Genomic DNA, 16,318 nt, shown 5'->3' with positions numbered 1-16,318 from the left:
GAACAAGTTAGGCTGCCTGCTGCTCGAGGTGAGCGGCAGGCAGGGGCCAGATAATGCTGGGGCCCACTGGCCTTGGGTTTCTGCCCTAAGGACTTTTCTGATCCCACACCACCTTCCTGGGCCTGAATCCATGCCCCCTAGCTTCTTTCCCTGCCTCAGGTACAGACTTGGGCTCTAGATGAAATGCTGGTCCTCTCCTCTCTGTGCCTCAGTTTCCTCATCTGTAAAAGGGACTAATCACAGAACCTCTCCCTGATTAGAAATCTTATGAAAAACACATGATATAACCATTAGAAAGTATGCAGTATATAGTAGCATGCAATAAAAGTCACCTCGGGAGGCTTCTCTAACAAAGGCAAGGCCCACCTTCGGTGCCAAGCCTGGCTGCTCACTGACAACAGTGGGCAATGAGGCTTAGTGATACCCAGATCAGGAAGGGGCACTGTGGGCATCCTGGCCTGGGTCTGATCAATCACAAGATCCTGGTAGGTGGATGTGGTCAAAAGAAGAGAATTCCCAGCTCTCTGCCTATCATGAAAGTGAGAGGCACTCAGGGTAGAGGGTGTTGGGCACCTTTGGCTGGGTGAAGTCTGCAGGGAAGGGTCTGTAAGGCTTCAAACTACAGCAGGTTATGATATCTTACATCTCCAACCATGGTGGCACCCCCGAAACCCATGTGAACCAGGGGGAAAAGCGTCCCCATCCCATTTGCCAGATGGCACAGTGGAGGACATCTAACTGGACTAGAGTTAAACATATCTATTTGTTGGTTGGTTGGCTGACTGGTTGAGTCATCAACTCAGCCAACAAACACTCACCGAGGTGGAGCTGTCAAGCTGGGGGGCACCGGGCTTTGCTTTGCCACCTAAATGGCCTACAGGGGAGGCAGTGAGACTCCACCTTTTGCTTCCTTGCAAATCCCTGTTTCACCACTACCTTTCTGCTCCTCTGCAAACAGACCTTCCATCTGCTCTGACCTTTAGCCATTGGGGTTTGTCTCAGAGTTGTGCCCCAATCCCATCAGAAGAAACACAAGGAGAAGAGACAAAATCATCCAAACTGTTGACCCTCCCCCCTGGGCATCTGCAGGGCAATGCCAGGCCCGAAGCTGAGCAGGCGGTGTGCCTTCTGTGTGCCCTGGCTTCTGCTCCAGGAGCACCCAGAACTCTCCCTCTGGAGTGAGGGGAGATGGCCGCACTCGGAAGGGATGAAGGCCTAAGAACTTGGTGCTGGGGGAAGATGTCTGGAGAGGGCGGAAATCTGACAAAAGGCTGAGAGAAGGGAGCTGAGGTGGAGGAGAAAAGGGAGAAGGTGAAGAGAGAAGGAGGGGAGAGGAGAGAGGGAGAAGGGAGCTGAGGATCAGGGGAAAGAGGGAAAGAACTGGCAGTCTGTAGATCCTGGCTGTTCTGGTGATCTGTTGCCGTGTAACCAGCTGCTCCAAAATGGTGTGGCTCAAAACAATGACTTCTTATTGTCTCTCATGGCTCTGTGGGCTGATGGGGCTCAGCTGGGCAGTTCTCTTGTTATTTCTCAGGCAGTCCACAGCCAGATGGCAGCTCAGCCGCACTGGCCTGATGGCTCCACTGGGCTGGATGGCCAGCGTGGCTCCCTGACTCACGCCTGGTACCTTAGTGCTCCTAGCCCCTCATCCACGTGGAGCGTCATCCCCCAGGCCCCCTCTGTACAGGGTGGGCTTCTCACAGCAGAGTGGTCTTGGGCAAGTCACACTTCTTACACGAAGGTTGGGCTGCAAGCAGCAGGAGGCAGAATCACCAGTCCAGCGAAGACCTCCAGCTGGTACTGGAAGAGGGTCACCTCCACCACATTCTAGTGACTCAAGTGGACACAGGCCCAGACTCAAAGAATGGAAGACACAGGCTCCACTTCTTGAGGGGGTAATGCCAGACACATTGTAGTTATGCAGGGGATGAGTGTGAACGTGAAGCTCAGAAAAGAAGCAGAAGTTCTAAGAGGAAACTAAGAGGCCTCCCGTGAGCTCTTGACTCCTGGACATTATTTCAATCATAGGGACCGAACTCCTAGTGACATTCCTTGAGGGCATAGATGGTGTCTCACCATCTTTGGGCCTTCCACAGCTTTCACTTGGAGCCCGGCACATAGTAGGTGCTTCACAAGTATCTGTTAAGTGGACCTGCAAGGCTCCAAGCAGAAAGGAGGCCCTTCTGGGGCTTGCACAAATACTTGCCCTCCCCACATCAACAGGTGTCTAGTTAACTGCGAGGTCGTGACCCTCACTAGGCCCAGCATCTAGAATACCACCTGGAATGCAGTAGGGCTTCAGTAAAGGTTTGTTGAGTGAACACATGATTGCATGGACTCAACAGATGATGAATATGTCTCTCACAAGTGGCACCTTGGTCTCGTTTCTAAGCTCCTAGAAGGGGGTCATGCCACACAAGCTCCCTCAGACCTTGACAGAACAGAGAGAGAATATCTTGGCCCCATGCCACCAAACACACCCACCACAATGAGAATCAGACTCGCCAGCCACCTGACAGAGGATTTCACTGAACCTCATGCAATCCTATGAGCTGTCACAGTGGAGGAAACAGTGGCTCGGAGACATGAAGTCACTTGGCCAAAGTCACATAAGTTTGTCAGTGTTCAGGTGGAACTCAGACCCTGGACGTCTGATGGCCATGCTCTCCTGTCTCCCCTGGAGATTAGAGGCTCTGCATCAGCCCCCGTGGTTCCCAAACTGAAGTGTTTCCATCAGGCCCAGGTTAATGTGTCTGTTCCAACTCAACCAAAGGGTTTTCCATCATTCAGGCTACATGTCCTTCCTGGTGGAAGAAGAAGGAAGCAGAGAGAAAAAAATCTCACAGTGGCCCTGCCATCTTCCTGGCTGGGCCAGTACACACACTCCTTAGAAAAGTTTCACCTCTGGTTTAGCATAACAAAACTTTTAATTTAGATGTTTTCATCTCTCTCTCCAAGTAAAAATAAGTTTAAAATAATGACTGTAATAAATGAAGGTAATTAATTGTAGTTTGTTCCTTTACTGTCTAGTCAGCTTAATTTTACCTTTTCAACTAATAATGAGAAAATAATTTTTGTGCTCGGAGGGTTAATGATATGTAACTGCGAGAGCTGCTAATTGCATGTTGCAATCCATCCATCAACAACCCCATCTGTGCGACTTGATTATGTTTGCTAAATTATTGCTTTGAATTATCTTTCATAAAGCAACTTTTGTAATTAGCGGGGCTTTCGTCTTGCTCTTTTCTCTGAGCGCAAGGATATTCAAACTTTGGCCATTTCAAGCTGTCTCCATTAAGCCACCTTCTCTGGCTGTCTTTGTTTCCCTGAGCAGGGGGAATCAAGACTGTCCTTTAAGCAATCAAGGCAGAGAGAAAAAGCTTCCTTGATTCACAGCAGGGCAAATTCACTTCCTCTCTGCACCCCTCCCACCAGCACACGCATACGCATGCGCGCGCACACACACACACACACACACACACACACACACAAAAGAAAAAGAAAAAGAAAAAAGAAAAAAGAAAAAAAAAAGCCCACACATATACAGAATAAAACGATAAAAAGGATGCCCAGATTCAGTATATACCAGGGCTGGTGAAATGAAATTAAAGAATGAACTTGAACATGTTATATTTCAACAAGAGGCCCATACTGGGAAAGAAGGAATATTCAGCCCCGGCGTTTTATGGGCTACTTTATGTGACTTGAGATGGTGTTTGCCTCAGGGAATATTCCTGGGAGGTGATTAATGCCCTCTTGGGAATTCTCCGCTCTGAGCCTGGAGCCTGGTGGATTGGGAGAGGGAAGTGGCATAAAGGATGAACCCTCATTAAAAAAATTAAAATGAAAATCAAATTTGGATTATGAACGGCTTGTGCATGAGCAGTTTGTTCTGGACGAAGACGAAGATGCTTTTTATTAACACCTTTCTTTGGCGGCGTTTCTCCCTGGAGGCGCAGGGAGGGACATGGCGGCTGCAATGGATTAGTCAATAGATCATGAGGAAAGCAGGGGTTTCAAGAATAAAACTCCAGATAAATGTAGTCTTTTTGGTACATTAAAGGGACGATGGAAAGCCCTCTTAAGAAAATTAACGAAGTTATTTGGAGATCCTCAGCTATTAAAACAGTGAATTCAACATGCCACATGAATTTGGAAATGAGAATTCAGCTTTGTCTTCCCTTTTGGACCAACTAAAACCTTCTCTCCCTCTGTAAGTTACTGGGTACCAACAGTGTACCAGGCGCTGTGTCAACTGCCTCCACCCTTAGTTCTTTGAATCTTTACTATTAACTTCCATTTGCCAGAGGAGGAAAGCTGCAGTTCAGAGAGGTTAAGGAACCTCTCCCTAGCCACACAGCTAGGTAAGCAGCCGTGCTGAGACTGAAGCTAGGCCTGCCTCAGTCTGATTTGTACATGCTTTCTGCCATACTGCACTGATTGTTTTCTGGATCATCACCCAAACAAAACACTGAACTCTTTCTCCTATGGAAAAAATGATGTAAGTCACACCTGCTTCCTACAGGGACAGAAAGCCCCCTTCTTCTGGAAAAAAGCCTTGAACACCCACTTAGGAAAGAGGCAGATTCCAGCCCATGCATAGCAGAGGCCAAATAAACCTGTACTGGAGGTGACTGATAACAGGAATAATAAAATAATCAGGACTACCAACATAAGGCAATGTTCTAAGCACTCCATGAGCATTAACTTTGCTCTTCCTCAATCACAACCCTATGAAGGAGGTACAATTATTACCCAGTTTTACAGATAAGGAAACAAAAGCACCGAGAGGTTAAGTAACCTGCATAAGGTCAAACAGTGAGGAACTGGCAGAGGTAGGGTTCAAACCCAGGTTGGCTCCAGAGTCTGCTCTTTATCGCCCAGTAGCTTTCAATGTGCCAGGCATTACATTAAAACCCTTCCCTGCAATATATCTCAGTTAGTCCATAAAACAACACAAAAACGTCTGGAGTGTCTTTATTCCCATGAACAGATAGGGAAACTGAGGCTCTAAGTGGCTAAGAGAAGCTCTGCCCACAGCCCAAGCAAGGGAACAGCTGAAAAAGCGCTGCTCAGTGCTTGTCTTCAGGCTGGGCAGAGAAATCAGCTGCCTGAGAGGTCTTGTGTGCTGAGCATCCCTCATGGGACCAGGGCTTGGCAGATGGGAACCTCTTTTTTTAAAAAAACACAAAGCCATGACAACAAATTCCCAACATTATTGGTCTTCTTTCTGGTTTGTTTTTCCCCCTTCAGCTCAGGCACCTCACAACCAAATGAATCAATACTGGATGGCCCTATAAATAAATAAGCACATCAGTCAACTCAGTAATAAAATGAAGGGATGAAAAATATGGAAATCAGCGACATTTGTGTAAATCCAGTTATTGTTTACTTTAATATTGCCTTATGCGCTTACGCGGTTCCAAAGAGACAGATTTAAAGTAATGTGGCGCTTGGCGGATGACAGACTTAAAATGTGTCACCATCGGAGAGTTCTGAGAAGGGCCAGCCCTTCCAAGGTCCTGCCTAAATCCAGGGGAGACTGAGAAGAGCCCCCTGAAGATGGAACATTTGACAAACAGCTTCCCCTTCCACTACCCTGCCTCAGTGTAATTCCATTCTCTTCCTAGCCCGCCTCCCTTGCCCGCAGGACAAGTGGACGTTCTCAGAATCCTGGTCACAAATTCAAGTCAAGAGGAGAAATGGAGGAGGTTTGGCCTCATCACAGGGCTCCAGGAAGGCAAGAGAAACAACTGGCTGAAGACAGCTCAGCTGCTGCCAAAGGAACAGGGTCCGGTGGATTGTCAGGAAAGAACATGAACAGTGTTGATTTTATACTCAGATGGTGGGTCAGTAGAGAATTTCAGGGTGGGCTGGTAACTGTTTGGACTTATCTGTAAGACTGCCTTAGAGAATCAAAGCAGAGCAGAATGCCCAGGGACAGCAAAGGTCACTGAAGACAAACCTCTTGATTTAAAAAATGGGAAACCAAGCCTGGAAGGTGAGGTGGTTCATTCAAGGTCACAGATACTATGTATAGCAGAGCTGGTGTAAGGCTGGACAAAGTCTAGGAAGAGGGAGATTTCTTGGGATCAGACACTGGAATCCCATCAAACAGAATGGAGAACCCATTCTTACTATGTCATCATTGGCTGATCCAGAGAGAATGGGGCAGAGTTTGCAATGGGGGTAGGCAGGTTTCTCCCAAGCTTCCAGAGGCTGCTGGCCTCCTCTGGCAATTCCAGGTGGGACAGGAGAGGGAACCAGGGAATGTTTTTGTGACATGCCATTGGCCTTGGGTCTTACCTCAGCTTGGAAGCTTTTTAATACAGGAGCCACCATCTCTCTGATTTCCTGAAAAAGAGATCAGCGAAGAGTTCACTACAGTGCCAGGTGGGATACCCCCATGGCCCCTGCTTGCAGTGCACTGTTGTCCCCTAGGTCAGCATTTCCCAAATGTGTCCCGTGGGATGTGCATCTGTGGGATTTCATAAGGGTTTCTCATATATACACCTACACACAGATACACTCACACATACACACACACATGGTGCCAAGCCAAATCAGACTGGGAAAGAAAGTCCAACATCAAGTTTCTTCCCTGCAAGACTTTTTGGAACCTTTAGTATAATGCACCTTGTGCATTTCTGGAAGAGGGGGAAGGAAATAGCATTTCCCAAATAGATCTGATCGTGGAATACTCTTTTATGCAAAGTACTCATGGGGATTGGTGGTGCATCATGTGACACTTTTTGGAGTGGGGGATTGGCGGGGGGGATGGAGAGGTGGCCTCAACTCTCCACACCCAGCACCATGTCACTGAAGTCTCTTCATAAAAACCTCTGTCCTTGAAGCATTTGCTCAGGGCTGTCTCTTCCAGGTGGCCATCTCTGCTTCCCCTCACCCAACTGCCCCTCTCCGGCAAACACTTCACTTTGCATTTTAGCAACATAACTTCTGTACTTGTCTCTCCTTCTTCACCAGAATGTGCAGCTTTTGGGAACTTGGCAGGGGCACCTCCATGGTGCCCAGATCAGAGGAAGGGCTCTGTGAATGTTTAGTAAACTTTATGGCAGTGGGCTATCTTCAGAAGGGAGCATCCTACTTCTGGACCCCAATTTCCTGTCTTTCACAAACGACCTTGAGGTTCCCAGCCCCAAGGGCTTCCCTGCTTGGCTCCTGTGAATTCTCCCCAGCACACAAGAGGGAGGCCTTTTAGAACCTAGTGTTGCAAGATTCCAACCCTAAATGCTTCAGTTTCCTCTGAGACCCACTGGTGATTCCATGACTGCTGTCAGCCATGGCCCACAAGAAACTCCCATGGAAGGAGGAGATGTGAAGGGCTCAAGAGTGTGGGGGAGAGAGAGGCAGTGGGGAGAAGTGGAAAGGAAGACGTGGGCACAAGATACTTAAGTTTAGGTGAAGAATAAATCCCTTAATTACGAAATAAGGTTGTGCTACTGTCCCTGGAAATTATCTCTCTTCTGGGTCCTGGGCACCCCTCCTCACTGATCAGGTGTTTCCCAGGGCTCCTCAGAGCCAGTGATATAGTGATGGCATGCTGGGGATCTTCAGGAAGCACACAGGAGTTCATGTGAATCTATCTAGCGGATTTGATCACAAGGAACTATGGGGTGCATGGGCTGAGCCATGGAAAAGGAAATGCACAAAAACCTAGGTCCCACGTTGTGAACTCTAATGTCCTCAGAGGCCAGGGGGAAGTGGACATGAGGTAGGCAGGCTGGGAGGTCCCGTGGCAAATCTTGGGAGAACTCAAGCACTGTGTGATGGGGGTGGCAGTTGTTCAGCTCCAGCTGGTGACTGCCATGTGGGCATGAGCCTCTGTGTGACCAGATCTACCAAAGAATCTCAAAAGGTACTGGAAATTTGAGGTTTTGGGTGAAATCTGAGATGTTAAACGTTGGTAAACTTACTGTAAAACTTGAGTTTACAGACCAAATAAAACACACCAGTAGGAAACCTCTGGTCCAGGTTCAGGAAACATTAGTGCTGGAAGGGGCCTCAGAAACCATCTCTCCAGTCCCCTGAATTTCCAGAAGGGGAGACCAAGGCGCTGAGAGGGGCTGGCTTGCTCAAGTCTCACAGTACGCGAGTGGCTCAGCTATCATCTGAATGCAGGTCAACAGACAACCCAAACCAGCTGTTGGCACACTTGAGAGCATTTAAGGGATTCAAATCTGAGGGCCAACTTTGGGCCAATGCTGACCATTTCTAGAAGCTCCTTGTCCTGTATGCTTCACCCTTAGGGGGGAAGCTGAGCATAGGCACCAGCAGGAGGTGAGTTGGGCACCAGCCAGATGATGTTCTTAAATAAAGCCTTGGCATGACTCTCCCCATCAGGAGAGACTAGTTCCAAAAATGAGAATTTTCAGAGGCGCGACTATAATAGGAATGGAAACTTATTCCTTCTAATTACATAATTGCATAATTATGCAGTATTGAAATTATGTAAGCCGAACTCCAAGGCTTAAAACCTGGCCTGGATTTCCCTCATCACCCGGGGGGCTCCCATGTGGCCCCCGGGGAGGAGGATGAGATGGAGGGTTTGTGCTGACTGGAGAGAAAGCATGTAGGGCTGGGAAGATCTAGGGCCATTTCATCTCTGCTTCCCACAGAATGGAGAGTCAGAGGTGAAGCTTCTGGTGTCCTCTTTCTAGGCAGAAAATCAGTTTAAATAATAAGCCACTATCTGTTCTTAGAGGGAAACAAAGGATGCTCAGCATTACCTATGCCTTCTTAGCTCCAGGAGTCAAACCAAGGACTTGACTTGGCCTTCTGAAGCCGCAACATGGGAGACACTCGGATCTGAGATTGCTGCCCCTTCTCCTGGAGCACCCTCCCTCAGCTCTCAAACCTAAGATTCCTTCCCTAATCGCTCCATGGGCAGGTTCTAGCTGCAGCCTACTTCTTCTTCTTGCTTTGAAGAACCGAACATACTTATGACTTGTGTGAGGAAGATTTCACAGCTAGAAGACCCGAACCCTCTGTGCTCATGTAGCCCGATTCCTGGGTAGGCCTGCCTCTTCTCCATCTTTCCATGGCCCCCTCCTCCATCAGCAAGGTGGCAACAGAACTCCTGGGTGATTCTAACAGGCAGACTGGGATCAATATTTCCAGGTCTGATACTTCCAGAATTGCCAGCTGCTGCCCAACCCTCCTCCAAGATCCAGGCCACTTGAGTAGGTTAGGACATAGAGGTCAACTATTAATCTCTGACGACACAGAGAAGCACAACTGGCTTTGGGGGCAGTCAGGTCTCTGTTTCCCATTGTGGCTCTGATGTGTCACATCCTTGATGACATTATATGCAATCAGAAGGCTTTATTTTTCCTATCGTGTTTATTCCATCTTTTTTTTTTTTTTTTTAAATGTGAGCAGCAACAGGGGGCCTGATAGAGAAAGTAAAAGAATTAACACATTCACCCCTGTAAAGAACAAAAACAAGTCCATTCTAGTCTCTTCCCTTGAGGGGGGCCTTATGGCATGGGGGGTGGGGGGAGGGGACTTGTCATTATCTGGACCACTTCAAGTCAGCTGGGAAAGGCAGAGCAGATGGGTGGAGCTACAAGGCAAGAGGTGAAGGGGAAGAATGAGGCCTGTTTATGTCAGTGGGAGGCAGTTTCAGAGGAGATGGAGGGAAGGCCCAGAGAAGGTAGGGAAGCCTATAGCTGTCCTCTCCCAGACACCAATGGAAAAGTAAAATAAAATCAAGAACCCTAGAGACATTGTCTTTTCTGTCAAGGCCAGGTGTTTGACTAGATATGAATGTGGGCGGGGGTGGGGGTGGGGAATGGATGTTTTAGAGAACCTCAGAAAGAGTAACTTCAATGGAGAAGCAACGTGCCCTCACTTTAGACAGCACCGCTGAGCACCACTAGAGCAAGAAACACCCAAAGGTTGGGGGCTGTAATTTTTTCGTCGTGGCTAATTAGCTTCTTTTCTTGTTAGTCACTTATGTCTACAGTTTCCAAAATATAGTTTGAACAGGGAAAACTCTGCATTCCTACTGAGTTAATTCTATAACGGCAAATATACTGTACCTCAGGTACATTTTTCTTAAATTCCCGGCGGAGTTCAATTAAATGTTTATGAGAATGTTCACTCTCCTCCTGCCGTGCAGACAGCTCGGAAGCGACGGAATTAAGCTCCTTCTGAAACAATAAAAAAAAAAAAAAAAGAGAGAGAGAGAGAGAGAGACAGAGAGACAGAGAGACAGAGAGACAGAGAGAGAGAAAAGAAAAAGATTTTTCCCCCTCCTCTTCCTTTTTAATCATCATACAAAACAGCATTCTGAACAAGTTTTCTTAATTTACAAAGCTGAGAAAAGACAGGATATTGACTCCTGGCACAAATGAATAATTTACAAAACTGGGGATGTAACTGAAAAAAATCCAGGACAGCTTTTTTTTTGCTCATCGGAAGATCAATAATCTCCCATAAAGTTGGGTGGAGCTATTTTTTTTATACCTCTCCCCAACCCCCCTGCCCCACCTCTTAAATTTCCAAAGGAGTGATGGCATAAGCTTGTCAGTAACTGTAGAAAACATCTCCAAACCGTGTCAAAATAGTAAAGTGCGGCATATTGTATGGGCATATTATAGTGTAAGAAAGTGCTGTCGACAGCTTTCATATATCAGAGGTGGGAACTGTTCCAACTATGACTTACTTACACTTAAGGGTTCATAAATACGCCTTTTAAGATATAGATGGCTTTTTAATTTCAGTAGATTTTGGAAAAATGAAGGTGCCAATAAGAAGCAAGCTGACCTTTTGTGTATCCTGCAGTAAATCATTTAAGGTTCACTTCAAGTATAAGAAATATTTCACTGAAGACTCCTGGATTCAGAAGAAATGGATTGGAAGGTGCCTTGGCTGCTTATGTGCAATGAAGGAGCCAGACCAGGTTTTTACAGGATGTACCATTCAGGAAAAAAAAAGAGAGTGAGGGATGGAAGGAGGGGCCACCCCAGCTTACACACATCACAGACAATATCTGCTGGTCGTACATGTATATTTGATCACCCCTCTCTCCGCTTTCTTCACTTTAACGGTGGCAGTTTCACAAGGGGAGTACAATTCACCATGAGTTGTCATGGATTTCATTTGCATAATTCAAGAAATGCTGTTTATGTGGTCTGCTGCTTTCTTGCACCATCCCGAGATGGGCTTTTTTTCTGGACCATAACTCGAGGAGCATTTCTGTATATATCACCCGATTATATTTGCAGCAATCAAGCCCCATAATTTCCTAAATCCGGTGATGCAATAAATTTCTGCAATCAGATTTATTAAAAACACACACGCAGATGCAAGAGTGTATTTCTAGGGTGAACTCTTTAATCTAACATATGTATGATGAGCCCCGGCACCGTGTTGAAAGACCCCATTTGTCATCGCTAATATGCATTCATCTTGCACACACAATGAAACACTTTTACCATTAGATAATGAAATAAAAGTACTATTAACCCGCTGCAAATCCTTTTCCCTGTAAGAGACGAAATGCATGGTAATTGTCTTATATCATGTCTGAGTCGGTAAATCTGCTCTATAGCAGTTCACCATAGCACCATAAACCTCATACCCATTGGAGGCTGGAGAGCCTACCCTAAGCCCAGCATAACTGTCTCTGCCTATGGTGCCTTAGGGAGAAATTGGCAAGGGAATTTCTATTTCTGGAGAAATGTCTAACCTTGTTGGAAAACCATGGGACTAGAAGAGAGAAGGTCAAGGCATAAAAGCAGAGATTAAAATAGAGGGGCAAAGGAATGGGAAATGCGGTGCTCTCCAAGGTGCTGAAGTCAATCCAATGCCACAGCACTAGGTACATCAACTTAAAGGCACTGGAGCTTCCAGTACAAACACTTCATGGAATTTTGAGTCAGGTGAGAAAGAAGGTATCATTAGGAGAGACAGAAACAGAAACAGTTTCTGACAGTCTACCAAAGTGACAGAAGAAAAAAGGGAGACTTCTGATTTATCATTATTTTAAAATAATCATAGTTTCCAATAAAGAAAACACAATCAAAATATTGAGTGACCAGAGAGAAGTCTGTGTTTGTAGGAAAAGGACTGATCAAATGTAGATAAAATCCAACCAAGTGGTGCAGCCAGGTGGACAGAATGCTCTCAGTTTTCTTTAGGTTTTCTCATCTGTCTTGAAGACAAATATGGGATTTTTACATTGCTGTAGGACAAGCAGAGCTGTGACTTGTGTTGACATCACTTGATTTTGGATTATCATGTATCTGACACTATGTTCTAATCTCTGGGACACTGCCCCTCCCCACACCACACCACAGCAACCAATATACCTGGTTGGTGCTGGACTTGGACTCCTCAGTTAAAACATGAAATCCAGGCTCTGAGAAGAAATTTCACAGCAGGATAAGTCCAATGACTTGATGTGTTCTACCAGATAATTATGCTGTGTGGCTGCACTGGGGCCCTTCACCACAACCTCCTAGGCTGCTGGGGGTGTAAATCTCTCTACTGCAGACACAGCAGAGGCAAGACCAGGCCAAGGAACATCGGCAAACCCCCAGGCCCAGCCCTACTGCAAGCCCAGCTCATGGTGTCCTGTTGAGTCCTAGAAGAACAAACAATATCCATGTTCTTCTCAACTTTGCCTGCTTCCATGCTCATCGTTCAACCCTGAATTCTCGCCACGTTTCCTTGGTAAGCTCACTAACAACAACACCATCAATAACAATAGTAATAGTAAATAATAATCATAATTACCATTCATTGGGTGCTTACATATGTCAGGCACCATGCTAAGCTCCTTACATACATTATCTCATGTAACAAGCACATTAATGTGTCTACTAGGTGATTCAAGCAGGGACTAAGAAATAAATTACAGTCAATTCTAATAGTTCAGGTGTGGATTATCCCCTTGGTGGATAATAAAGGCAAAATGTAATGCCTGGCTCTTCATAGGGCTTCTGCTCCACTTCCCCACTGGCTGGGGGATATTCAGGGAGCTTGTTTTAAATGCTATAGTTGTATAAACCATTAAGCACAGTACCAAGTGTTCAAGACATACTGGCTGATACTATTCTGCTTTTTTAGATAAACTGAGAGCTCAGAAAACATCCTGCTAGATCAGTGATCCTAAGAGTTCTGGATTTCACAGGTCAATAAAAATCTCACCAAAAATAAATAAACAAATAAATAAAGGACCAACAGAGTATGGCCAAGTTTTACTGCATCAAAGAAAAACATTAAAAACAACCTCCTCTCACCCTAAAAGATGGGATATTTGAACATTAACAAAGCAAGAGGGCCAACAACAGAATCAACAAGAGTCTTTTAAAATAAATACACCTAAAATAAAAAGGCTCACAGCACTATATTTATTTTGAAGGGACGGGAAAAACTCCCGTAAACATAAGCCAGCATTGGTCTAAAGGTGAATTTTAGAAACGAGTGTCTGAGCCACTGCACACATACACGGCTAGCAGGGCCTCTTCTTTGATGATCAAGCAGAACTCGGTTCCTCTCCCCCCGCTGGCCCTCAGCCCCCAGCCCTAGGGGAGCCATGATTAACACAGCCCCAGACTTTGGACCAGGCCCAGGCCGGGAGGAGACTCATCTGATTAACCTGCCATCAGCAGCAGACAGACAGCCCGGAGCCCGGCGCAGACCATTCAAATAATGATCATCATAAACAGCCCATTTGCAACTAAAAAGAAATAATTTTAATGAGCTTGAAGCAGATGATGGATGCAGCTGAGGCTCGGGCCAATGCGCAGAGAAAAAGGAAGTGGGGATTGAGCTGCACCCAGGACGAGGCACAGCAGGAAGAAGCTGGGTTGGGGAGGAAGGGCTCTTCTGGGGAAGATGGAAACCACCAGCCCACTGTGTCCACTGCCTGGCGAGTGCCCCTAGCTCTGAGAGGGTCTGCACTCCAGTATGCTGGACAAACGTGAGAGTTAGACCTCCAAAGCACTCAGAGTCTCAGAATGTATGAACCAGAAGGAAACTTTGAGGTTGTCCAGTCCATCACTGTCCAAACTTCAATCATACATACCCTTCTGGCATGCATTTGCCATATTGATATTCCACATGAATCACTATTTATTTAATATTTATCTTCAAATTGACTCTTTCTTTTTGATTGAGGTATGTATAGCTTTAAGTTCAATTTTAAGACTGAATTTTTACACCTTGCAACCACTGCCCAGATCAAGATATAGAATGTTCATGTTCGTTCCTAGCACCTTTGAAGGATCCCTGGTACCTCCTCTTTTTGAGTACAGCCTAAAGGTGGCCATTATTCTGATCCTAGCATCACAGATAAAATTTGCCTGTTCTTGACCTTCATGATGACTTCCTCCCCTTCTTTTTAACCTGAATAAGTGCATTTGAAAAGGAAAAATTTTTATCACTAGAGAATCCTAGGTCATAAACAGATGGTAGCCACTGAAATAAATTACAATGAAAACAAAGCATTGCTATTTTTCTTTGTTATAAAAGGAGACCACCAAATATTAGAGAGGTGTTAAAAGGAGTGTAGCACCAGGCTGACTTTCTTCTAGTTAGAAGGAGAAGGGATGGAAGAGCACTGAGAAGGAATAACTGTTCCTCCTGACATGAGTTGATCCTTCTAAAGTCAGGTCTACTTATTGCTTACAATCATCTCATGTCCATCAGTAAGTGTATGTACCACACTTCAGCAAAAATCAATTGAATCTGACTCTGCCATTTCAATTTTTTTTAAACTTTATTTATTTTGAGAGAGAGACAGAAAGCAGGAAGGGGTGGGGCAGAGAGAGAGGGAGAGGGAGAATCTCAAGCAGGCTCCGCGCTGTCAGTGCAGAGCCCGACATGGGGCTTGAACTTGCGAACCATGAGATCATGACCTGAGCCCAAATCAAGAGTCAGATGCTTAACCGACTGAGCCATCCACGTGCCCCCGATTCTGCCATTTTAAAGACGAGGAAACTGAAACATAGCCTAGACTACCTGCCCAAGTCACACAGCTGCATAAGAGGTTGCATTTCCTCAGGGAGAAGGGTGGTGGGTCTGGGGTAGGGAAGGAAAACTGTGGTTCTCTACTGGGAGGCAGGTTGAACATTCTCAGTTAACCCATGTTCTTCATGAAAGAGGGAAGGGGAATCTTACAAGAATACTTGGTTTTGAAATTTAACACCTGATCCTAAAGTGTCAACTACATACACAGCTCCCGACTAGATGCTATGTTCTCACAGGGGAAACACATAAGAGATCACATGTGTATATGCATGTCAGTTCCCTCATCATATGTGCACACTCTTCTCAGCTCCAAAGACAACCCCACACTCAGACATGCCCCCCCAAAACCAACTCCGAAAAGAGACCTTCTAAAAAGAATGCAGTTATTGTTGGGGATCAGGGATTAAGGAAGTGAGGACCTCAGGTGTCACTGGGTCCCCGTCAGCCCCTCCCATCTTCTGCTCTCCTTTCCTTCCCAGCCAGACTGAATTCCTTGCAGGAATCCAAATGCACCAGGGTTTCCCAATTCTACGGCCCCACAGACTTCATTCCCTCTGCTCAGATGATCTCATTCTTTGTGCTGATCTTACTCATCAATTTGTCTCAGCTTAAATGTCCCCCCTTCCAGGAGGGCTTCATGGACCTTCCCTTCCAAGTCCAGGCATCTCCACTGTGCCTCTGCTAATCTTTTCTGGTATTTTCCCTGTCAGAAAATATATGATAAAACATTATCAGATTTTATTTTTTAAAGCCCTAGAACCTGTCTTAAAATGAAATCTTACACAAAAGGTCCTTATAGAAAACAAGAGCTCATAGCTAACATTTATGAGTTCCTATTAGTATATTTATTTTAATATTTATGGAGCGTATGAAGTACTTTATGTACATTATCTCTTATAAGGATATATGGCTGAAGTGATGGTTGAGATTCTAGGCCAGGCCTGGAAAACCAGGATGAGCAGTGGTTATGACTTGTAATACAGTCACCAACTACCCTCAAAATACACATGGAACTCTGCTTTCTCTTTACTGTAGGGAGATCCAATTAGAGACGTTGGACCCTCATCCATCCACTCCCCTGTCCGTCATCCATCCATGATCTCCAGCGTGCTAGGCATTGGATAAGGGGAGGGCAGCAATGAATCAGATATGGCCTGCATCCTACAAGAGCTCAGAAACCAAAGTAAACAAGCTAGGACATAAATAATTCTGGTAAAAGGGAACAAAGACCATCATGTTGAGACATTACCTCCAATGTAGGCTTAGATGAGTGAAACCCTTATATATCCTGTATTGCCTGAGGGGGTATGGAAATTAA

General features: G+C 45.7%; 1 protein-coding gene across 7 annotated transcripts in view; it reads right to left on the bottom strand.

Moving 5' to 3' along the window:
• Positions 1 to 16,318, bottom strand: part of CUX2 (cut like homeobox 2) — a 283,380-nt gene that overhangs the window by 96,112 nt on the left and 170,950 nt on the right. For 5 of the 7 annotated variants that reach the window (XM_086681681.1, XM_086681683.1, XM_086681677.1 and 2 more), the window contains exons 2-3: positions 10,062 to 10,172; positions 6,307 to 6,354 (exon numbers count right to left, since the gene is read on the bottom strand). The exons of 1 other annotated variant lie outside the window; for it this stretch is intronic. In XM_086681681.1, the coding sequence (XP_086537807.1) occupies positions 6,307 to 6,342 (36 nt within the window). In that variant the 5' untranslated portion in view covers positions 6,343 to 6,354; positions 10,062 to 10,172. The remainder of the gene's footprint in view (positions 1 to 6,306; positions 6,355 to 10,061; positions 10,173 to 16,318) is intronic. One more of the 7 variants, XM_086681679.1, reaches the window with a different exon arrangement.

This window comes from Puma concolor, chromosome D3, assembly GCF_028749965.1.
Source record: "Puma concolor isolate L17-30 chromosome D3, mPumCon1.1.hap2, whole genome shotgun sequence".
NCBI lineage: Eukaryota > Metazoa > Chordata > Mammalia > Carnivora > Felidae > Puma > Puma concolor.
This window is presented reverse-complemented; position numbering and strand designations above follow the sequence as displayed.